General features: G+C 46.5%; 2 protein-coding genes across 5 annotated transcripts in view; one reads left to right on the top strand and one right to left on the bottom strand.

The window, feature by feature from the left end:
* Positions 1 to 9,367, top strand: part of LOC115167978 (tyrosine-protein phosphatase non-receptor type 12) — a 19,636-nt gene extending 10,269 nt beyond the window's left edge. The window contains exons 13-24 of one of the 4 annotated variants that reach the window (XM_029722789.1): positions 3,215 to 4,008; positions 4,103 to 4,204; positions 4,515 to 4,775; positions 4,926 to 5,042; positions 5,138 to 5,200; positions 5,387 to 5,532; positions 6,188 to 6,215; positions 6,575 to 6,637; positions 6,864 to 6,970; positions 7,947 to 7,977; positions 8,077 to 8,160; positions 8,283 to 9,367. In XM_029722789.1, the coding sequence (XP_029578649.1) occupies positions 3,215 to 4,008; positions 4,103 to 4,204; positions 4,515 to 4,775; positions 4,926 to 5,042; positions 5,138 to 5,200; positions 5,387 to 5,532; positions 6,188 to 6,215; positions 6,575 to 6,637; positions 6,864 to 6,970; positions 7,947 to 7,977; positions 8,077 to 8,160; positions 8,283 to 8,344 (1,858 nt within the window). In that variant the 3' untranslated portion in view covers positions 8,345 to 9,367. Of the gene's footprint in view, positions 1 to 3,214; positions 4,009 to 4,102; positions 4,205 to 4,514; positions 4,776 to 4,925; positions 5,043 to 5,137; positions 5,255 to 5,386; positions 5,533 to 6,187; positions 6,216 to 6,574; positions 6,638 to 6,863; positions 6,971 to 7,946; positions 7,978 to 8,076; positions 8,161 to 8,282 lie in introns of all 4 variants that reach the window. The other 3 variants (XM_029722787.1, XM_029722786.1, XM_029722788.1) reach the window with 3 other exon arrangements.
* On the bottom strand, positions 9,216 to 23,663 carry LOC115167979 (lysine-specific demethylase 9). Its single transcript, XM_029722790.1, has 7 exons — positions 22,905 to 23,663; positions 22,011 to 22,636; positions 14,986 to 15,123; positions 13,399 to 13,541; positions 12,171 to 12,338; positions 11,794 to 11,902; positions 9,216 to 11,368 (listed from the first exon to the last, which is right to left on the bottom strand). The coding sequence occupies exons 1-7, from the start codon at positions 23,482 to 23,484 to the stop codon at positions 10,760 to 10,762; spliced, it is 2,373 nt and encodes a 790-aa protein (XP_029578650.1). The 5' UTR covers positions 23,485 to 23,663; the 3' UTR covers positions 9,216 to 10,759.

The following is a 23,663-nucleotide window of genomic DNA, read 5'->3' as shown; positions in this document are numbered from 1 at the left end:
GCCTAACACGTCGCAGCAGAGCCGTTGTTTCTCCAAGATGTTTCAGTTTCACAATAACAGCACTTACAGTTGCCCGGAACAGCTCTACCTGGGCAGAAATTTGATAAACTGACTTGTTGGAAAGGTGGCATCCTATGACAGTCCCACTGAAATTCACTGAGCTCTTCAGTAAGGCCATTCTACTGCAAATGTTAGTCTAAGGAGATTGTGTGGCTGTGTGCTCGATTTCATACACCTGTCAGCAACGGGTGTGGCTGAAGTAGACAAATCCACTAATTTGAAAGGGGTGTCCACATACTTTTTTATGTACAGTGCATTCGGAAAATATTCAGACCCCTCGACTTTTTCCACATTTTGTTAAATTACAGCAATATTCTAAACTGGATTAAATAAAAAATGTCCTCATCAATCTACACAAAATACACCATAATGACAAAGCAACAACATGTTGTCAGAAAGTTTGCAAATTTAAAATAAAAAAACTGAAATACCTTCTTTACATACAGTTGAAGTCGGAGGTTTACATTCACCTAGGTTGGAGTCATTAAAACTTGTTTTTCAACCACTCCACAAATTTCTTGTTAACAAACTATAGTTTTGGCAAGTCAGTTAGGACATCTACTTTGTGCATGACACAAGTCATTTTTCCAACAATTGTTTACTGGCAGATTATTTCACTTATAATTCACTGTATCACAATTCCAGTGGGTCAGAAGTTTACATACACTAAGTTGACTGTGCCTTTAAACAGCTTGTAAAATTCCAGAAAATGATGTCATGGCTTTAGAAGCTTCTGATAGGCTAATTGACATAATTTGAGTCAATTGGAGATGTACCTGTGGATGTATTTCAAGGCCTACCTTCAAACTCAGTGCCTCTTTGCTTGACATCATGGGAAAATCTAAATAAATCAGCCAATACCTCAGAAAACAAATTGTAGACCTCCACAAGTCTGGTTCATCCTTGGGAGCAATTTCCAAACGCCTGAAGGTACCACGTTCATCTGTACAAACAATAGTACGCAAGTATAAACACCATGGGACCACGCAGCTGTCATACCGCTCAGGAAGGAGACACATTCTGTCTCCTAGAGATGAACGTACTTTGGTGCAAAAAGTGCAAATCAATCCCAGAACAACGGCAAAGAACCTTGTGAAGACGCTGGAGGAAACAGGTACAAAAGTATCTATATCCACAGTAAATGAGTCCTATATCGACATAACCTGAAAGGCCGCTCAGCAAGGAAGAAGCCACTGCTCCAAAACCGCCATAGAAAAGCCAGACTACGGTTTGCAACTGCACATGGGGACAAAGATCATACTTTTTGGAGAAATGTCCTATGGTCTGATGAAACAAAAATAGAACTGTTTGGCCATAATGACCATCGTTATATTTGGAGGAAAAAGGGGGAGGCTTGCAAGCCGAAGAACACCATCCCAACCGTGAAGCACGGGGCTGGCAGCATCATGTTGTGGGGGTGCTTTGCTGCAGGAGGGACTGGTGCACTTCACAAAATAGATTGCATCATGAGGATGGAAAATTGTGTGGATGTATTGAAGCAACATCTCAAGACATCAGTCAGGAAGTTAAAGCTTGGTCGCAAATGGGTCTTCCAAATGGACAATGACCCCAAGCATACTTCCAAAGTAGTGGCAAAATGGCTTAAGGACAACAAAGTCAAGGTATTGGAGTGGCCATCACAAAGCCCTGATCTCAATCCTATAGAAAATTTGTGGGCAGAACTGAAAAAGCGTGTGCGAGCAGGGGGGCCGAGAAACCTGACTCAGTTATACCAGCTCTGTCAGGAGGAATGGCCAAAAATTCACCCAACTTATTGTGGGAAGCTTGTGGAAGGCTACCTGAAATGTTTGACCCAAGTTAAACAATTTAAAGGCAATGCTACCAAATACTAATTGAGTGTATGTAAACTTCTGACCCACTGGGAATGTGATAAAAGAAATAAAAGCTGAAATAAATCATTCTCGTTACTATTATTCTGACATTTCACATTCTTAAAATAAATTGGTGATCCTAACTGACCTAAAACAGGGAATTTTTACTAGGATTAAATGTCAGGAATTGTGAAAAACTGAGTTGAAATGTATTTGGCTAAGGTGTATGTAAACTTCCGACTTCAACTGTAAGTATTCAAACCCTTTGCTATGAGACTCGATATTGAGCTCAGGTGCATCTTGTTTCCATTGATCATCATTGAGATGTGGGTTGATTGGATCGGGTTGATCGGAGTTCACCTGTAGCGAATTCAATTGATTGTACATGATTCTGAAAGGCACAAACCTGTCTATATAAGGTCCTACAGTTGACAGTGCATGTCAGAGAAAAAACCAAGCCATGAAGTCAAAGGAATTTTCCGTAGAGCTTTGAGACAGGATTGTGTCAAGGCAGCAGCATTTACATTCCCCAAGACCACAGTGGCTTACATCATTCTTAAATGGAAGAAGTTTGGAACCACCAAGACTCTTTCTAGAGCTGGCCACAACACCAAAATGAGCAATCGGGGATAAGGGCCTTGGTCAGGGAGGTGACCAAGAACCCCAGAAGTTCCTTTATGGAGATGGGAGAAACTTCCAGAAGGACAACCATCTCTGCAGCACTCCACCATTCAGGCCTTTATGGTGGAGTGGCCAGACGGAAGCCACTCCTCAGTAAAAGGCACATGACAGCCCACTTGGAGTTTGCCAAAAGGCACCTAAAAGCACTCTCAGACCATGAGAAACAAGATTCTCTGGTCTGGTGAAACAAAGAATGAATTCTTTGGCATGAATGCCAAGCGTCACGTCTGGAGGAAAACTGTCACAATTCCTACGGTGAAGCATGGTGGTGGCAGCATCATGCTGTGGGGATGTTTTTCAGGAGCAGGGACTGTGAGACTAGTCAGGATCGAGGGAAAGATGAACGGAGCAAAGTACATAGAGATCCTTGATGAAAACCTGCTCCAGAGCGCTCAGAACCTCAGACTGGGGTGAAGGGGTATTGGGTATTTGTCCTTATGGAGTATTGTGAGTAAGAAAATAAACAATCCATTTTAGAACAAGGCTGTAATGTAACAAAATGTGGAAAAAGTTAAGCGGTCTGAATACTTTCAGAATGCACTGTATAGTGTATATCACAATAGCCAATTAGGGTATAGAGAAAAATGCCTCCAGTGGCCTTACTTCAATAAAATGTCTGGATAACTCCTATTTTGTTCCAGGCACCCAGAGAGCGAGGAGCCTGATGAGATATCCAATCACGCCGTACCAGTGGCCTTCTTTGCCCCAGAAGTGCATGTTGACCCACTGTGTGACGCGGCTAAGTGCTCCCCCTCAGCCATCCTCAATGCTCTGAGAGCTAGGGACAGTCAGAGGGAACAGCAGAGACCATACTCCCTACCAACACAGACTGTGAACCAGAAACCACAACCCCGCAAGAAACAGCCCAATAACATGGCCGTCAATCAGAGACCACCCTACCCGCCACCGACACAGCCTAATTACCCGAGACCTTATTTCCTACACGCACAGCCTGCTAACCTGCCCACCAGCCAGGACCTGAGACAAGAGCCCAGCCCCAGTATCCCCAGTATCCCCATCATAACCCCTCAGGCACTCAGGACTCAGGAGTTCTCTCAGATAGCCATGGAGCATGAGAAGGTGAAGATGGATGAAGAGATCACTCCACTGGTAATACCAGTGCTTCCTGTGGACTTATTCTCCAACCCCCTCTGTCTCACCATGGAGGACCCCTACTTTGGGCCTGACTCACCCCTAGCTGCTGAGGATCCCAGAGGGTCTGATGATGAGGAGGAGCAGGCTCCACTGAGTCAGTGGACAGAGAACCCCTGTTTCAATGGACCCAGTCTGACCCTTAACAGCCAGCTGATGGAGCTGCCAGCCCTCACCCTCACCACCACCAACGCTGCCCCAGGTGCAGTTTCTTCAGATGAAGACAGTCCACCTCCATTACCTGAGAGAACTGCTGAATCATATATACTGGCTGCTGGTGCAGGTGAATTTTGACATGCTTCCTGTTTAAAATGTGGGATTAACATATTCCAACAAATTATTTGGAGGGCTAAAAAATATCTTCCTGTGCCCCTCAGAGCGCTCGGATAACATCTCTAAACCTAAAATGTTAGAAATCATCCTCCCTTCTAATGCTGAAGCTGAGGCCCTCAGGGGGAGGAATGGTGAGTGGAGGAATGGTGAGTGGAGGAATGGTGAGTGGAAGAATGGTGAGTGGAAGAATGGTGAGTGGAAGAATGGTGAGTGGAAGAATGGTGAGTGGAGGAATGGTGAGTGGAAGAATGGTGAGTGGAAGAATGGTGAGTGGAAGAATGGTGAGTGGAAGAATGGTGAGTGGAAGAATGGTGAGTGGAAGAATGGTGAGTGGAAGAATGGTGAGTGGAGGAATGGTGAGCGGAGGGCCTGTAAAGGCACTCATAATACTCTTTATAAGCTCTTCTTGATAAGCACTCGAACATGCATTTCCTCTCAACCTAATTTCCCCCATAGGGAGTCCCCTGACGCCTATCCCCCCACTGCCAGAGAGAACGCCAGAGTCCTTTGTGTTGGCCAACGATGCCGGTAGGAGCACTCCTGTCTTCCCTCCCCTCTCAGTCCCTGTAGAGAAGATGGTCCAGGACAGGCCAAAGGACAGCAGGATTGGAACATCCTCGGAATGGTGTGGCCGTATAGGGGACACACCAGCTCTGGTGGAGAAGAGATCTTGGACGAGGAGCAGGAGCTTAAAAGTTAAAATGACAACACTCTCAGGTACATTTGTCAAAGATGTATTTTTTCTCAGAATATTAAAGAGGTCTTTTTTTATTGATTGTTCATGAAAAGAAATTAAAAAATATTACCGGGATAGTCACAAAACGCCATGTGATTTTAATCTATATCTCTGGCCTTTTCCCATTACAGTTTCACCCCTGGTTACAGTTCCTCCCCTAGTCGTATCTTTGGTTCCTGCTCCCTGTACATCTATAAACCTTCCTCCTCCCCCTCCCTACCCTCTGGTCCCTACTCTCTCACCTCCAGGTAAGCAAAAGTGACACCCATTTTATGCTTTCAATGTAACTTTTTCTATAATGAGGGGTCCTCACTGACTTGTTTGCTTTCTTGTGAATGATCAGAGAGACTGACTCCCCCTCTACCTGAGAGAACCCCAGAATCCTTCATCGTGGTCATGCAGGACGGTGAGCACATCTCTTCATCACCGCCACCTTCGCAATCACCATCATCATCATCATGTGAGTGCTGCTGTCGATGTTAACCCTCCGGACAGAATTCATAAACATGTAAACGACTCTGTGTGTAAACTCTGTCTCAATCGACGTAATGAATCTACTGTGTACTAATCTGACGTTCTACTGTTTGGCCAGTTGCATTTGATCAAAACAGCACGCCCTGCCTGCATAGTCTGAGCAGCCAGACCACAACCACACAGCAGAGGATCGGTACGTCCTCAGAGTGGTCGGGGAACTCCCAACCCAAAAGATTCCTGGATGGAATCATGAATCGGAGCAAGGTAGCAGACATGCTGTAGCTGTCAAGGCTATAAAGAGACACCCTCATAGAAATAATTATACTCCAATGGGGATGGTTCTTGTAATTATATTTCTATGGTCTCACCCATATTTAGAGAGTTGGGCCTTTTACTTTTAGAATTTTGAATATTGTTCTAATTCTAGACATTCAGTTACTTAGCAGAATTGAAATAGTCCCCATATAATGTTAATGGGGAGCCAACATGGCTGCCATAGAATGTTAAATGGGGAGCCAACATGGCTGCCATAGAATGTTCAATGGGGAGCCAACATGGCTGCCATAGAAGGTTAATGTGGAGCCAACATGACTGCCGTAGAATGTTGTAGTCATGTAAATGCATAATGCAGAAACCTCAACGGCCCAACTCTCTAAATACATGGCTCTGGTCACACTACCTGACAGTGCGACTCACAATCTCTTACTCTAACAGTCATGTGTATTCAATGGTTACATCTAGAACAGGATACTGCCACCCACCCCTTTGTGCCATAGATTACCTCATCTTCCTAAATGCCCCTGTGAGATATAAAAATCACTATTTTTTGTCTTCCTTGTGATTCATGCTATGACTCAGATGTTCCAGTTGTCGTTTATACTTTAGTACATTAACACAACACTGTAAATTGTTCACTCAGAGTGTCCGGGCGAAGAGTTCACGGAAAGGTAAGCTATTCTCACAGTATTGGCTGAGAAAAGCCATCTGTCTTTTTTGGTGTGTTTTCCTTCTTCTGCTATCGGTCAAGTCTGTTTGTTTGGAGTTGACAAAGACTAAGTCAACTTCCGTCTACTTAAAATGGTTGCTCTAGTCTCTACTCCCTTACACAATAAAATGCCCTAATAGGGATCATTGAATTGAGTCATTTATACAGAAGCTGCACCTACCAAAATAGAAGTCAAGATGATGAGCCATAATGTCAGTGTAAAGATTGGAGGTAGTCTTTCATGCCACTGGAGGGTGGTATTGAGCTATCTGATGTTTGAGACAAAATGTATGTTGATTATTCCGTCTGTTTCCTGTGCAGAGCACCTGACGACTGTTCATCTGGTTGCTCCAGCCGTTGTGGCCTTGGCGACAGGAGGAAGTGGTGAGTTGCAACGCACAGAACGTAGACCCCCGATTACAACTATCAACTCTGTCTGACTAACTGCACACAGGCCCCATGTAAATCAGATCTCTCTCCTTATAAAGAGTAAATCACAGTAATCCAACCAGCCGCCCTATTCCCATATAGTGATGACTCTTGATGATATTGAATTTAACTTTTAAAAAATGGTTCCCTAACTGTGAAACATCTGATGACTGTTTCTTAGCTGAGATGGAGCATCAGCAGCCTGTGGTCAACAGCATCTCAATCAGCTCTGGGACTACTGACAACAAATCAGACATGAACAGTGGGAAGAGCATGTCTAGAACAAAGGTAATGGCTATGTACATAGAATTACAGTAACTGACAGACTTGATCTATTGGTTAAAAAATGGAGGATCTGGTGTTTCTTTACTGGGCTATTATTTGAGTAGGGGAGAGGGGGGTAAATTGAGCCATTTTCTACATTCCTCTCTGTCAAAGGAAATATAGTATTATTTCAAACAAAGATATGTACATATATTTCAGGATGTCGTGTAACCCTAGAAATAATCAGAATTCATGTAAAAATGTCAGTTTTTAAAACATAGCTGGTCCATAAAGTGGTCTCTTGCCTCGACTTACCTCAGGTATAGGGTAAGTTGAGCCGCGAGACATGGTAAGTTAAGCCTCCTACACATTTCTGAACTGAATGAAACACCACTACCTTTTTAAAACCATGTCTATCTTTGTTTCCCAAACACAATTCAACACAATCACAATCACTTTTTTGTCTTTTAATCATTTTAGGCTTAACACTAAAACACGTTGTACTTTTTTGAAACCCTTCACATTTTCAGGCCTTGTTGTTACCTCATATCCTAGCAATAATGCCTTGCATTATGCCTGGGAAGAAAACACTTACATTTTCGTAACTTGCCATTGGCTCAACTTACCTCATGGCAATTTTCTTTGACTATATTAGCCCACGCAGATAAAATGGTGCACTTCCATGCTAGCTTTAAGACCTCATATTGAAGCTTATGGAGACCACAACTGATGTATAGTACAATATTTAAATGATATCCTTTGGTTTAGATACAAGCATCATGAAACATTTAACCCAAATGAATTTGACTTGGTGAAAATCTGTTTTTTTGGACATAACTTGCTTGCCACTTTTTCAATGTGGTTTCTTCCTTCAGACTTAATTATGTGTATGGTTTCCTAGAAAAATGTGTGGCTCTACTTCCCCCTTTGTCTTAACTTACCCCACTCTCCAGCTGTGTCTTATCATCTAAAGCCAGCAGTCTCGGTTTTTCTTTTTCAGAGCCTGAAGTTCTTCAAGCACAGACAGAAACGTAAGTAACAGATCTGGATCTGCTGCCTGGAACATACATCCCCCCACCTCTAGTGTACCTCTACTAGCTAAAATAGTAACACATTCTTCCCACCCACAGCAAAGACAGCCCCCCCACAAGCAACAGCCCACTCTGGATCACCTCCTAATGGTGCCTCTGCCTCATCATCCGTGTTCAAATTTGGTAAGCATTCTCAAAAGAGATCCATGCAAATCTCATTAACCATCAATAGTCATTTTCATTCAAAAGTCTCTCAAAGTATCATAAAGAATCACAAACAGTCTCACAAAGTCTGTTCTCTCCAGGATTTGGGAGTCGTTTTGTGAAGCCTAAAGGGCCGAGGACTCACCCCGAGACGTGGTTTTAAGACAGCCGGTCAACAAAGCTGGACATGTCTGGCCACTGTCCTGAGATCACAGGGCTGGAACCCTGCATGTGGCTAGTCGATACCGGCTACTCAACTGAACCAGTGATAGCCTGGTCCCAGGCCTGTTGGTGCTGTTTTGCCAACTCCTGTGTCATTATCAAACGAGACCAGTGACCGTTCCCAGAGGAATTATCAGTGTGGAGGAAGAGTATTCCATGCAGACATGGAGGATGACATACTGTACTGTAGCATTCTCCCTCTGCATCGATTCTGGAAGGACACAAACACGGTTCCTCAAACTGCTGTTACAGCCCGGTGATCAACCTCTGATGAGCTTTTTTTTAACAGAACCACCTGCTATTCATGACAAATTGATTGTACTGTGGTTGTGAAAAACGCAATTACATGTTGGCAAAGGATGGATGAGTTGATAAATATGTTTAAGAGAGGGCTACTTTTGACTATTTTGCCTGGTCAAATACTGTTAGGTACTTTGAATTGTTGTTAACACTTGATGCATGTTATATCCAGATAGTTTTACATGCTGTTTGTTTGTGTAGTCTACTTTTGATCCGGACAAAAGCTAGATCTACACCTGCACTGTTCAGTGTGAATGTTACCCACCACGATGGGACAACTATTTTTAGGATAAATATACTTGTACCGGTAATATTTTTCGTGGAGGTGTGAGATAAGACAGATACTGTACATACATCACGCTCATTGTGTGTGTAAGTTGGTGGATGTGTTTTCTATACGGGCTACAATTTAAAAGCAAAGCCAAGACCTATTTCTGTAAATGTACCCATTGATGAGGATCACTGATTTCTTCTCTATAATGCTTACAAAAGTAATGCCACTCAGTTGTTTCATACATAACAGGCATACAGTTATTTATTTATTTTAAAACACAGGAAAAGTTGATGCATTCCATTGTGTGTTTTCAACTCAATTTACATGACTGATCACACTTTTAATAACATAATTCTGTTAAATGTAACTTATTATTTTTACCCCAAAAAACTGTCTTGACTTTTTGTTACACAACATAGTAAAAAAAAAATTACAAAATCTCATTAATTAAGATACAAACATCAACAACAGTAATTATTTGTATTAACACGACACATAGCATGCCTTGGTCATCAGCCACACTCCACACCGCTGCAGAATATGACAAAGCTCAAAAGAAACCATAGCTGGGTCGTTCCACTAAATATTTTAAGTAGAAAATGTGCACCAATACAGAATTTGTTAAATCCTGTTATATTCAAATAAGTGCCCTTTAATATAGACAATATGGAGAATTCAATAAATCTGTTTTTTTTTTTAGATGAATAAAGACTTACTAAAGTGCTAAAATTCAGCATTTTGACATGTCCCTCCATCAACCCTCTGTCACTTTCAGGGAGATTTTAACCCACTTAACCCCAAACTTTCTCCAAGTTTTCACCATAATTGTAAAGCCCCTTGTTATTTTGTTGCTTTGACAAAGTCATTTCTGAGAATTATTATTTATTTCATGTGATTAGAGGTTTCTTTGTCTGTCCCTCATTTTAAGGTCGACCCCGTTACGTGAACTGAACTCCAGTTTTAATCTGATGAAACTATTCCTTTTTAAAACTTTTTTTCAAAAGAAACATTGAACATCTAATAATCAAATCGTCGTTTTTAAAGCAGGTGACAACCCTGAATCCATTGATAGACAGGCAAGGATGTTTTAAAATGTGGTGAAAACTTGCATTCAATTTCCACTCCCTGTTGTATTTATGGCTGACTTAAGATGAAATCGTCAACCCTGTTACGGTCAACCCTGTTACGGTCAACCCTGTTACGGTCAGCCCTGTTACGGTCAGCCCTGTTACGGTCAGCCCTGTTACGGTCAGCCCTGTTACGGTCAGCCCTGTCCCTTTATTTTGCACTTAATAGGCACTTACTATATATATTTTTATTTTATTTAACCTTTTGAGATGGGAAAACATGTCCTTTAAAAACCAATTAGGCAGTGTACATGATATATACCATGGTACTCTATCTTGACCGGTAAAGCGAGTTGCTTCGGTAATTCATGAAAAAAGTTAATTAACTCCCCAGAGGGATCTAAGTTTCAGTTACTAAAACAAACATAAAACAACACTGACACTTTTTCTGACAAATGTTTCTAAATTTAAATTACACACGTCGGCTGAGAAAAAAACATCTGGGCTTGTCTCAAACGGCATTTACACATAAAAATAATACATTATAGTCGGAATAATTTAAAAGGAAAAAGTTCAATTTCAAGAAGAAAAAAGAAAATCCTTTTAATTGTTTTTTTTTTACATGTCAGTCATAAATGCACACAGTTGCACTCCTTTAAATAAGCTCCTCTACCTCAGAGGGTAAAGTAGGTAAAGGAGTAAAGGGGAGCGGAGGTCATTTTAGGAAGTCAGGGGGGCAGTGACGCTGTACATCATGGTGGGGTCGGGGGGAGTTGTAGTTTAGACCAGGGGGAGGACGGACCAGGGCCTGTGGAAGCCTGGGCTCCAGTGTGGGGGGGTTAGAACCAGAAGAGACAGGTGGCAGGTGGCTGATGCCCGGGTATGGAGGTCGCAGGTGGGCAGACTTGGCAGGCTGAGGAGGGGCTGGTTGGGGCTCTCTGGGTGGAGTAACAGGTTTCTGAAACACTGGTTCCTCTGTCTTGGCCACCCCTCCCTGGGTCCTGTCTCTCTGTGCTGGACCAGCACAGTGGAGCACTTTGGCATCTGACTGGGCCGGGGAGAGGGAGGATGAAAAGATTTTACCTGATGTTATGTTCTGGTCGTTGGGCTTGTGTTGGGCGTGCTCCCCCCCGTCCTTCTCCTCATGGTACTGTCTGAGGCGGATGTGCCAGGCCAGACTGCAGACTGCCGAGACAGTCTTGAATTGGTGGATAACATTCCGGGGGATGAAGTAAATGTCGTCGTCACACAGCTGCACGCGGACATAGCGGATGCCCTCCCGCCTCAGCTGGTTCAGCTTGGCATCGTCCACCCACTGGACACACTGCAGGGAGATGAGGATTATGGGTAGGCCTACCTGATCCTCCTAATTTCTCCTCATTGTAAAACAAGGATTACTCCCACAAACACCATGTTGTTCACTGTGTCAACGTTTTTCGGCCATAGACCTTTTTTAATCCTGATCCTTCCCAAACATAAAAAGTAAGCCTGACGTGTCTGGTATCAAGGTCAACACTACGAACTCTTGAAAATGAAGATCATACAGGTCTGGTCATTCTCTGTGTCCAAAATTAAGCCTCTCGTTCTGCTAATTAAAGCTCTAAACTAACTCACTAAATGGCATATTATGTCATCTCCGCTGAAGCTTTCTGCATTAAAATCTGACATTTGACCAGCTATCATCCCCCACAGAGAAGAATCATGCGCCACCTTAACATGTTCAAGGTTCAATGAGAGCTCAGTTCCTACCTGAGACACGGGGGGCTCGTACAGATCCAGCTGCAGCCTCTGGACCACATCGTTAAAGTCCTCCGCGTGGAAACACACCGCATCTTTGGTTATCCTCGGACGCTCACTCCTGTTGATCAAAGAACCGTCGCAATAGTTAGCTCACCGCAATAGTTAGCTCACCGCAATAGTTAGCTCACCGCAATAGTTAGCTCACCGGACATATGGATCACACCTAAATAAATGTTGATTCAATCGGGTAAACACTAGATGAAGCTTCCCAAACTGGAATTCTTTCGCCAGTATATTCATACTGCATCGCAGCTGAGAGCAGAGCCGAATGAATGCCAAACGCTTCATAAACACTCATCATTCCCCAAACGACACTAAAAACCCACCACTCTCCGAACTGCACAGCCTTCAGCACACCCACTGCTGCGGTACTCTGCCAGTCAAAGCTCTGGCCCACGTGGTCGGCATGAGCCCTGGTCCGGTCCTCAAACAGAACCTCTCTGGGCTCACTGGTCCTAGGCAGGTAGTGAAGGTTCTTTATCTCATTCATGGACCTGCAAGGAGGAGAGGGAGAGCAGGTAGTACTACAGTCATCCACCCGCAGTGAGGCATAGCCGAAGTTACCCTGGGTAATGCAGGCTGAAATTACATCATGGCTAGAAGGGCCAAGTAGAGCTAAACTAATTCATGATCCTGAACTCTGGAAAACTACACTGACTGTACAAAACATTAAGAACACCTGCTCTTTCCATGACATGGACTGATCAGGTGAATCCAGGTGAAAGTTATGATCCCTTATTGATGTCACTTGTTAAATCCACTTCAAATCAAATCACATTTTATTGGTCACATACACATGGTTGTGCTTCTAGTTCCGACAGCGCAGCAATATCTAACAAGTAATCTAACAGTTCCACAACAACTACCTAATACACACAAATCTAAGTAAAGGGATGGAATAGGAATATGTACATATAATATATGGATGAGCAATGACTGAGCGGCATAAGCAAGATGCAATAGATGGTATAAAATACAGTATATGCATATGGGGTGAGTAATGCAAGATATGTAAACATTATTAGTGGCATTAATAAAGTGACTAGTGATCCATTTGTTAGAATCAGTATAGATGAAGGGGATGAGAAAGGTTAAAGATGGATTTTTAAGCCTGGAGACGATTGAGACATGGACTGTGTATGTGTGCCATTCAGAGGGTGAATGGACAAGACAAAATATTTAAGTGCCTTTCAACGGGGTACGGTAGTAGGTGCCAGGCACACCGTTTTGTGTCAAGAACTGCAACACTGCTGGGTTTTTAAGCTCAACAGTTTCCTGTGTATATCAAGAATGGTCCACCGCACAAAGGACATCCAGCCAAATTGACCACAACTGTGGGAAGCATTGGAGTCAACATGGGCCAGCATCCCTGTGGATCGCTTTCGACACCTTGTAGAGTCCATGCCCTGACGAATTGAGGCTGTTCTGAAGTCAAAAAGGGGGGGGGGTACAACTCAATATTAGGAAGGTGTTCTTAATGTTTTGTACACTCAGTGTATAAATAGGCTTATACTGTATGTATTACTATGATAAAAGTCTTGTCATGGGATCTACCGGCGCCTTTTGAAGGGAGACTTGGGCATGTCAGCGGTTGGCACCATCTGCTCGCCCGGCCGGACCCACATGATGGGTCCATCATCACTCTGGGAACGACAGTCCAGCTTCAGGCTGGAGAGACTGCCCCAAGGCAGGGTCATCTGGATGGACAAGACACAGAGGGTTAGAGCAACACTGTAATATATACTGTAATAACCATAGCAGATTTGGAGTAATTCAAGATGCCCACATTGAGACAGAAATTACAAGTAACAACCATTTCTGTCTCACTTTGTCCATAAATGATATGTACTCTATGCACAAAAACATAAAATTAATCCATGTACACTAAACAAAAATCTAAAAGCAACATGTAAATTGTTGGTCCCATGTTTAATGAGCTGAAATAAACAATCCCAGAAAAGTTTCATACACACAAAAAGCATATTACTCAAAAATGTTGCACACAATTTTTTTAATATCCCTATTAGTGAGCATTTCTACTTTGCCAAGATAATCCATCCACCTGACAGGTGTGGCATGTCAAGCAGCTGATTAAACAACATGATCATTACACAGGTGCACCTTGTGCTAGGGACAATAAAAGGCTACTCTAAAACGCAATGCCACAGATGTCATGTTTTCAGGGAGCGTACAATTGGTATGCTGACTGCAGGAATGTTCACCAGACCTGTAGCTAGATAATTTAATGTTAATTTCTCAACCACAAGTCACCTCCAACATCGTTTTAGAGAATTTGGCAGTACTTTCAACCAGCTTCACAACCGCAGACCACGTGTATGGCGTCGCGTGGGTGAGCGATTTGCCATTGTGGCAGTGAGGTTATGGTATGGGCAGGCATAAGCTACGGACAACAGACACAACTGAATTTTATCAATGGCAGTTTGAATGCACAGAGATACCGTGACTAAATCCTGAGGCCCATTGTCGTGCCAGTCATCCGCCACCATCACCTCATATTTCAGCATGATAATGCACTGCCCCATGTAGCAAGGATCTGTACACAATTCCTGGAAGCTGAAAATGTCCCAGTTCTTCCATGGCCTGCATACTCACCAGACATGTCACCCATTGAACATGTTTGGGATTTTCTGGATCGACGTGTACGACAGCGTGTTCCAGTTCCCGCCAATATCCAGCAACTTCACACAGCCATTGAAGAGGAGTGGGACAACATTCCACAGGCCACAATCAACAGCCTGATCAACTCTATGTGAAGGAGATGTGTCGTGCTGCATGAGGCAAATGGTGGTCACACCAGATACTGACTGGTTTTCTGATCCACGCCCCTACCTTTTATTTTTTTTTACGGTATCTGTGACCAACAGACACATATCTGTATTTCCAGTCAATAGATTAGGTTCTAAGGAATTGATTTCAATTGACTGATTTCCTTATATGAACTGTAACTCAGTAAAATCTTTGAAATTGTTGCATGATGCGTTTATATTTTTGTTCAGTATATATGTTCTAAACTACTTCCAAGACCCAGTAGGCCAGTAAACTGAACCCAACGACACTACATCTGTTAATGATAGGGTGAATTCTAAACAAAATCATCCCTGCCTTTTTCATCCGACTGACCTTTAGAAAGGGGGACTCCTCCAGCATGTCCAGGAACTCTGGGAAGTAGTCCCCCACCTCCTCAGCCATGGCTCCCACCAGACTGATCTGTCTCATAGGACCGGCCCTGTACGTCCCCGAGCAGTAGGTCCGACCCACCTGCAGACACACACAGAGGGAGAGATCATGTTGATTTGGCTAAACCTGAAATGAATGCCATGCCAACATGAATTGGTTATAAGATATATAATTAGGATATTGGATTAACACTGACCCGGCTGGATGGTTAGTTGAGCATGGAGCCGTACAGGGCTTTCCAACATTTAGATAACGCTAGTTAGTGCGATATAATCAAGCAGTGCCCTAAAGACAACATTCACCATGCATTTATTTAGCTCCCCTGAACCCATTAGTAGCCCTTGGATATTCCAGTGGAACAGCTGCATTAAATTAGGCCTAGGCTAATTGTCTGTGTAAACTGCACAGAGCACTGTGTGTGTGTGTGTGTGTGTGTGCAGTGCTATCAGCCCTATGAAGGAAAGGAAAGGGGGATATCTAGTCAGTTGTACAACTGAATGCATTCAACTGAAATGTGTCTTCCGCATTTAACCCAACCCCTCTGAATCAAAGATTATGCGGGGGGCTCCCTTAATCAACATCCATTTCTTCTGTGCCCGGGGAAGTGTGGAATGGAAGATGGCGCCGACGGAGATGGCAGCATCGCGACTAGCTCTTAGAAAACTTTGCAGTTTTTTTTTTTTATGTACTATTTTTTTACATCATTAGCTCAGGAAATGTTTTGTGTCATTACATACAGCCGGGAAGAACTATTGGATATTAGAGCGGCGGTAACTCACCAGAACTACCTGCATTACGACCAGGAATATGACTTCCCTGGAGCAGATCCATTATCCACTCTCCCCAAAGCAATTTAACTTATTCCAGAGGCCGATCCAAAACATTGCTGCCGGAGAAGAGGCACTCGAGGCGGCCTGCTGGTTCGACTTAGGAGGCGCGCACACCACCCACCGCTTCAGAGTATATTACTCGCTAAAGTTCAGTCTTTGGATAACAAAGTTGATGAGCTTAGAGCAAGGATTTCTTTCCAGAGAGACATCGGGGCCTGTAACATACTTTGTTTCACGGAAACATGGCTCTCTTGGGATATTCTGTCGGAGTCGGTAAAGCCAGCAGGATTCTCAGTACATCGCGCAGACAGGAATAGATCTCTCTCCGGGAAGCAGAAGGGCGGAGGGGTGTGTTTCATGATTAACAACTCATGGTGTAATTCTAGGAACAAGTCCTTTTGTTCACCCAAACTAGAATACCTCACAATTAAATGCCAACCATATTATCTCCCAAGAGAATTCTCCCCCGTCATCGCCAAGGCCGTTTACATCCCACCTCAAGCCGAAACCTCGACGGACCTCAAAGAACTTCACGGTGCAAACTGGAAATCACATATCCTGAGGCTGCATTTAGTGTAGCTGGGGATTTTAACAAAGCAAATCTGAGGACTGGCTGCCGAAGTTCTATCAACATATTGAATGTGCTAATCGCGCTACTAAGACTCGACCATTGCTATTCAAACTTCCGGAATGCTTACAAGGCCCTCCCTCCTTTCGGCAAATCTGACCACGACTCCATCTTGCTCCTCCCATCCTATAGGCAGAAACTCAAACAGGAAGTGGCCGTGCTTCGTACTATTCAACACTGGTCTGACCAATTGGAATCCACGCTTCAGGATTGTTTTGATCACGTGGACTGGAATATGTTCCGGGTAGCTTTCGAAAATAATCTAGACGCATACACGGATACAGTGACTGAGTTTATAAGGAAGGGTATAAGAGATGTAGTACCCACTGTGACTATTAAAACCTACCCTAACCAGAAACCGTGGATAGATGGTAGAGGTCGCGCAAAACTGAAAGCACGAACCACCGCATTTTACCATGGCAAGGCGACTGGTAATATGGCAGAATATAAACAATGTAGTTATTCACTCCGCAAGGCAATCAAACAAGCTAAATGTCAGTATAGAGATAAAGTGGAGTCACAATTCAACGGCTCAGACACGAGACGCATGCGGCAGGGACTACAGACAATCACGGACTACAAAAGGAAAACCAGCCACGTCGCCGAGACCGACGTCTTTCTTCCGGACAGGCTAAACACATTCTTAGATCCACAGACATCCTTAGAACCACCCCAATAGATCCACAGACCTATGCAATCGCCATCGCACTGCACACTGCCCTATCCCATCTGGACAAGAGGAATACCTATGTAATAATGCTGTTTATTGACTATAGCTCAGCATTCAACGCCATGGTATCATCCAAGCTCATCACTAAGTTCGAGGCCCTGGGCCTGAACCCCGCCTTGTGCAACTGGGTCCTGGACTTCCTGACGGGCCGCCCCCAGGTGGTGAAGGTAGGAAACATCACCTCTACTCCGCTGATCATCAACACTGGGGCCCCACAAGGGTGCGTGTTCAGCCCCTTCCTGTACTCCGTTCACCCATGACTGTGTGGCCAAGCACACCTCCAACTCACGCCTCCATCATCAAGTTTGCAGACGACACAATAGTAGTAGGCTTGATTACCAAAGATGCCGAGACAGCCTACAGGGAGGAGGTGAGGGCTCTGGGAGTGTGGTGCCTGGAAAACACCCTCTCACTCAACATCAACAAAACAAAGGAGATGATTGTGGACTTCAGGAAACAGCAGAGGGTGCACTCCCATATCTACATTGACGGAACTGCAGTGGAGAAGGTGGAAAGCTTCAAGTTCCTTGGCGTACACATCACTGACAAACTGAAATGGACCACCCACACAGACAGTGTGGTGAAGAAGGTGCAACAGAGCCTCTTCAAACTCAGGAGGCTAAAGAAATTTGTCTTGTCACCTAAAACCCTCACAAATTTTTACAGATGCACAACTGAAAGCATCCTGTCAGGCTGTATCCCCACCTGGTACGGCAACTGCACCGCCCCCAACCGCAAGGCTCTCCAGAGGGTGGTGCGGTCTGCCCAACATATTACCGGGGGCAAACTACCCGCTCTCCAGGACACCTACAGCACCCAATGTCACAGGAAGGCCAAAAAGATCATCAAGGACATCAATCACCCGAGCCACTGTGTAACGCCCTGGCCATAGAGAGGGGTTTTTGTTCTTTATTTTGGTTAGGCCAGGGTGTTACATTGGGTGGGCGTTCTATGTTCCTTTTTCTATGTTTTTGTATTTCTTTGTTTTGGGCCGTGTGTGTGGCTCCCAATCAGGCACAGCTGAAGCTCGTTGCTGCTGATTGGGAGTCACACATAAGGAGCATGTTTTTCCTTTGGGTTTGTGGGTAATTGTTTCTGTCAGTGTTTTTGTACCAGACAGGACTGTTTGCTGTCGGTTTACTCTTTTCTTGTTTTGTATAGTGTTCATGTTGTTTACATTAAATTCTAATAATGAACACTAACTCCGCTGCACCTTGGTCCACTTCTTCAGACGACAGCCGTTACAGAATTACCCACCACCAAGGGACCAAGCAGCGGAAGAGGGAGGTCCGGGCGATGGAGGGGCGATGGAGGAGACGCCGGCCAGCAGACGGGGTCGCTGGCGTTGGTCGAGGAAGCCCGGAGGACACCCCCAATAATTTTTTTTGGGGGGGCTAATGGGGTGGTCCGGAAGGGCAGAGGAGGAGCCCAGACCACTGCTCTCGTGGGGGATGACGGCGGAGGAGGAGATACAGATGAGGTGGTTTATTGAGGACCTGCTGAAGGAAGATCTGGAGGAGGAGCCATGGGATGCGGAGTTGCGCGCTGTGTCGCCAGTGCGTCCGCACAGCCCGGTGCGTCCGGTGGACATGCCCAGCACATGCCGTGCTAGGAAGGGCATCCAGCCAGGACGAGTGGCAAAACCGGCTCCACGCTTCAGTTCACCAGTGCGTGTTCACAGTCCTGTCTGGCCTGTCCCTGCTCCCCGCACCAAGCCCAAGGTGCGTGTCCACAGTCCTGTCCGGCCCGTCCCTGCTCCCCGCACCAAGCCCAAGGTGCGTGTCCCCAGCCCTGCCAGTCAGCAGTCGTCAGAGCTGCCCGCCAGTCAACAGTCGTCGGAGCTTCCCGCCAGTCAACAGTCGTCAGAGCTGCCCGCCAGTCAACGGTCGTCAGAGCTGCCCGCCAGTCAACGGTCGTCAGAGCTGCCCGCCAGTCAACCATCACCAGAGCTGCCCGCCAGTCAACGGTCGTCAGAGCTGCCCGCCAGTCAACGGTCGTCAGAGCTGCCCGCCAGTCAACAGTCGCCAGAGAGGTCAGACTGCGCCGAACTGCCGGAGAGGTCAGACTGCGCCGAACTGCCGGAGTGGCCAGACTGCGCCGAACTGCCGGAGTGGCCAGACTGCGCCGAACTGCCGGAGTGGCCAGACTGCGCCGAACTGCCGGAGTGGCCAGACTGCGCCGAACTGCCGGAGTGGCCAGACTGCGCCGAACTGCCGGAGTGGCCAGACTGCGCCGAACTGCCGGAGTGGCCAGACTGCGCCGAACTTCCGGAGTGGCCAGACTGCGCCGAACTGCCGGAGTGGCCAGACTGCGCCGAACTGCCGGAGTGGCCAGACTGCGCCGAACTGCCGGAGTGGCCAGACTGCGCCGAACTGCCGGAGTGGCCAGACTGCGCCGAACTGCCGGAGTGGCCAGACTGCGCCGAACTGCCGGAGTGGCCAGACTGCCCCGAACTGCCGGAGTGGCCAGACTGCCCCGAACTGCCGGAGTGGCCAGACTGCCCCGAACTGCCGGAGTGGCCAGACTGCCCCGAACTGCCGGAGTGGCCAGACTGCCCCGAACTGCCGGAGTGGCCAGACTGCCCCGAACTGCCGGAGTGGCCAGACTGCGCCGAACTGCCGGAGTGGCCAGACTGCGCCGAACTGCCGGAGTGGCCAGACTGCCCCGAACTGCCGGAGTGGTCAGACTGCCCCGAACTGCCGGAGTGGCCAGACTGCCCCGAACTGCCGGAGTGGCCAGACTGCCCCGAACTGCCGGAGTGGCCAGACTGCCCCGAACTGCCGGAGTGGCCAGACTGCCCCGAACTGCCGGAGTGGCCAGACTGCCCCGAACTGCCGGAGTGGCCAGACTGCCCCGAACTGCCGGAGTGGCCAGACTGCCCCGAACTGCCGGAGTGGCCAGACTGCCCCGAACTGCCGGAGTGGCCAGACTGCCCCGAACTGCCGGAGTGGCCAGACTGCCCCGAACTGCCGGAGTGGCCAGACTGCCCCGAACTGCCGGAGTGGCCAGACTGCCCTGAACTGCCAGAGTGGCCAGGGACGCCCGCCAGCCCGGTGAGTCCTGTGCCTACGCCTAGGGACAGGCCTCTGTCATGTCTCCCCAGCCTGGTGAATCCTGGGTCAGTGCCGTCGGAGCAGCCAGGGTCGCCCGCCAGCCGGGCGCAACCATCGCCGGCCGCCAGCCGGGCGCAACAAGGGTCGCCCGCCAGCCGGGCGCAACCATCGCCGCCCGCCAGCCGGGCGCAGTCAGCGTCGCCCACCAGACCTTCGGCGCGGCCAGGTGCGCCACCTAAGAGGGCGACGTCAAGGGTGGAGCAGAGGCCACGTCCCGCACCGGAGCCGCCGCCGTAAGAAGGCCCACCCGGACCCTCCCCTTCAGAGTCAGGTTTTGCGGCCGGAGTCCGCACCTTTGGGGGGGGGTACTGTAACGCCCTGGCCATAGAGAGGGGTTTTTGTTCTTTATTTTGGTTAGGCCAGGGTGTTACATTGGGTGGGCGTTCTATGTTCCTTTTTCTATGTTTTTGTATTTCTTTGTTTTGGGCCGTGTGTGTGGCTCCCAATCAGGCACAGCTGAAGCTCGTTGCTGCTGATTGGGAGTCACACATAAGGAGCATGTTTTTCCTTTGGGTTTGTGGGTAATTGTTTCTGTCAGTGTTTTTGTACCAGACAGGACTGTTTGCTGTCGGTTTACTCTTTTCTTGTTTTGTATAGTGTTCATGTTGTTTACATTAAATTCTAATAATGAACACTAACTCCGCTGCACCTTGGTCCACTTCTTCAGACGACAGCCGTTACACACTGCCTGTTCATCCCGCTATCATCCAGAAGGCGAGGTCAGTACAGGTGCATCAAAGCTGGAATCGAGAGACTGAAAAACAGCTTCAATCTCAAGGTCATCAGACTGTTAAACAGCCATCACTAGCACATTATAGGCATAGACTAGGAATTACTGGCCACTTTAAGGAATGGAACACTAGTCACTTTAATAATTTTTACATATGTGGCATTACTCATCTCATGTATATATCTCATGTATATACTGTTTTCTATTCTATTCTACTGTATCTTAGTCCGTTCCACTCTGACATCGCTCGTCTTAATTAATTTCTACTTAGATTTGTGTGTATTGGGTATATGTTGTGTAACGTGTTAGATATTACTGCACTGCACTGTCAGAACTAGAAGCACAAGCACTTCGCTACATCCGCAATAACATTTGCTAATCACATGTATGTGACCAATAACATTTGATTAACTTGCTCAGGGGCAGAACCAGATTTTTACCTTGTCAGCTCAGGGATTAGATCCAGCAACCTTTCGGTTACTGGCCCAACGCTCTAACCACTAGGCTACCTGCTCCCCCTATGCGTGTCCATTGGTCTGCCAAACAACAGTAAAACGTCATGGAACAGGCCTCTAGGGAGCATAGCAACAGGGAAAACTTGGCAAGAGTTCAGCTATAGACAACGTTGGTGTACTTTGGACTGAAACAACTATTGGAAGAATGAGCCCATTTATAACTTTGCTTAAGATAAGTACTGTTGTTGTCTAAGAGCTGAAACATAGCCAAACAGTTAGAACACCTGATTCACTTGGTCACTTTATCAGGTTGGTTGAGGTGTTGATGATGGGCTGGAACAAAAGCCTTCCCACCCTGTAGCTCTCCAGGACCAAGATGGTGACCACTGCCAGTGTATTTAATATCAGCTAAGACAAAACACAATATGAAGTCCCATTCAGGTAACTGACAGGCCATTTCCATGATGTTTTTAATACTATACCTGAGAGTGGAAGTTTGCGATAGTAGTGGTCTCTATATCCTTCTTCCCCAGGATCTCCATCTTGACCGGCGTGGAGGGGAAGTTGAAGGCAAAGTAGTCCAGGAAGTCAGGTAGGAAGGCAGCAGCCCCGTGCACCACAGCCAGGGCGTAGCGGGCTGCCCCTCTGGGCCTCTCAGCGAAGGCCAGCTCTAGGAACTCCTGGGTAAAGCGCTCCATCTCCACGGGCCGTAGAGAGGCCAGCTCATCAGCGTAGGCGTGCAGGACCGACGCTCCACCGTTGGCCTGGCGCTCCTCGTGGATGAAGCGTCCGTAGACAGTGCCTGTCTGTAGAGACGAGCTGCGGATGAAGTGGTCTTGGGGGGACAGGAAGGGGGGGTGGGTGTGTACCCCTTTAGGAGTGTGGTGGTTGTTGGGGCCTGTACCAGGCTGGCAGTGTTTCTCCTCCTTCACATGGCCAAGGCGGGCTGAAGGACTGTGGTCAGCCAGACCTCCATACACAGTCTGGACCTCCTTGTTGAACGTGCGGATCTTCTTACCACGCTCATCCTCACGACGCCGCCTCTTCTTCTTCCTCCTCCTCAACAGGTACACCTCCAGGGACTGGCTGTTCTCATCATGATGGGGCTCTGGAGGCAGGAAGACGATAGCTCATTACCATGCACATCATTTGTCCATACCAAAATTGCAATTGGTTCACAACTACGAGTATGCAAAACATCATCACCTGTTTCCGCACCTTGCATGTGCATCACCTGGCTGCTTCTTTTCAATGTGTAAACAAACAGATTAGTCCGTTTGCTTGACTTAATTGTAAGTTTGCATACGATTCAAGCAATTAGGAGTGGTGACATTAAGAATTAATAGAATAGAACAGAATATGTAAGAATAACCTACCTTTATTTTTCTTACATAGGCCTACCCCATGTTTCACGTTTGCCTCTGTGTTTTCCTTCTTGAGTTTGAGCTCTTTCTCACTGTGCTTTTCCTTGTTCTCCTGTATCTTGGCCTTGGGCTTGGCCACTTTGAGGGGCGTGAAAGTGAACTGTCCAGGCGGCAGGACCGTTTTTTTTCCCCTGTCCAACTTGGCTGCTGCAGATACCACCTTCTGCGCAGGCAGAGGAGATTGAGGGTGCGTGTCCTTTGCGCCTTTGGTGTTGTTGTGGTGATGGTGGTGATAATGCTGGTGGTGGTGATGCAGAGTAGGTTTTTCGGTGCTGGAGTTGCGTGGTTGTGGTTGGCCATTCTGATGCGGCTGGTGTATTCGCTGCTGTTGAACATGTTGTGGGTGATGGTGGTGGTGATGATGACTGAGCTTCACTTTCTTTGCTTCCTTTTCGGATGAACGCTGGCGTTTATCCGCTGATGGTGACAGCTCCCTCTTGTTCTTTTTCTTCTTTTCTTTGGCTAATTTACCAAGACTGTCCCTTACATTATTTTCTACTTTAATACGGCCCAAGTCGACCTGTGCAGCCATTTTGCACGTATATTTAAATGGCTAGAAATTCATACTGCGCAACTCGATCTGAATTTGTAGTTCTTGTATGCATCCAGCGGTCCTGTATTTGCAGTTTATCCACCCTTTCTGCCCTATCCGCACTTGATACGCACGCTCAGTATGTGAGCTCTACGGGTTGTGTAGTTTTCGAGTTGCAT

The sequence above is a fragment of the Salmo trutta genome, chromosome 30 (genome assembly GCF_901001165.1).
Source record: "Salmo trutta chromosome 30, fSalTru1.1, whole genome shotgun sequence".
Lineage (NCBI taxonomy): Eukaryota > Metazoa > Chordata > Actinopteri > Salmoniformes > Salmonidae > Salmo > Salmo trutta.
Note: the sequence above shows the minus strand (reverse complement) of the source record. Positions and strands in the feature narration are given on the sequence as shown.

Bases quoted from the DNA above. Each gene is read 5' to 3' on its own strand.
- LOC115167979 (XM_029722790.1), bottom strand. From the start codon at position 23,484: ATGGCTGCACAGGTCGACTTGGGCCGTATTAAAGTAGAAAATAATGTA. The intron at 13,542-14,985 runs GTCAGTCGGATG...TTGTCCATCCAG, and splicing joins AGGAGTCCCCCTTTCTAAAG to ATGACCCTGCCTTGGGGCAG. The intron at 11,903-12,170 runs GTGGGTTTTTAG...TTTGATCAACAG, and splicing joins GCTGTGCAGTTCGGAGAGTG to GAGTGAGCGTCCGAGGATAA.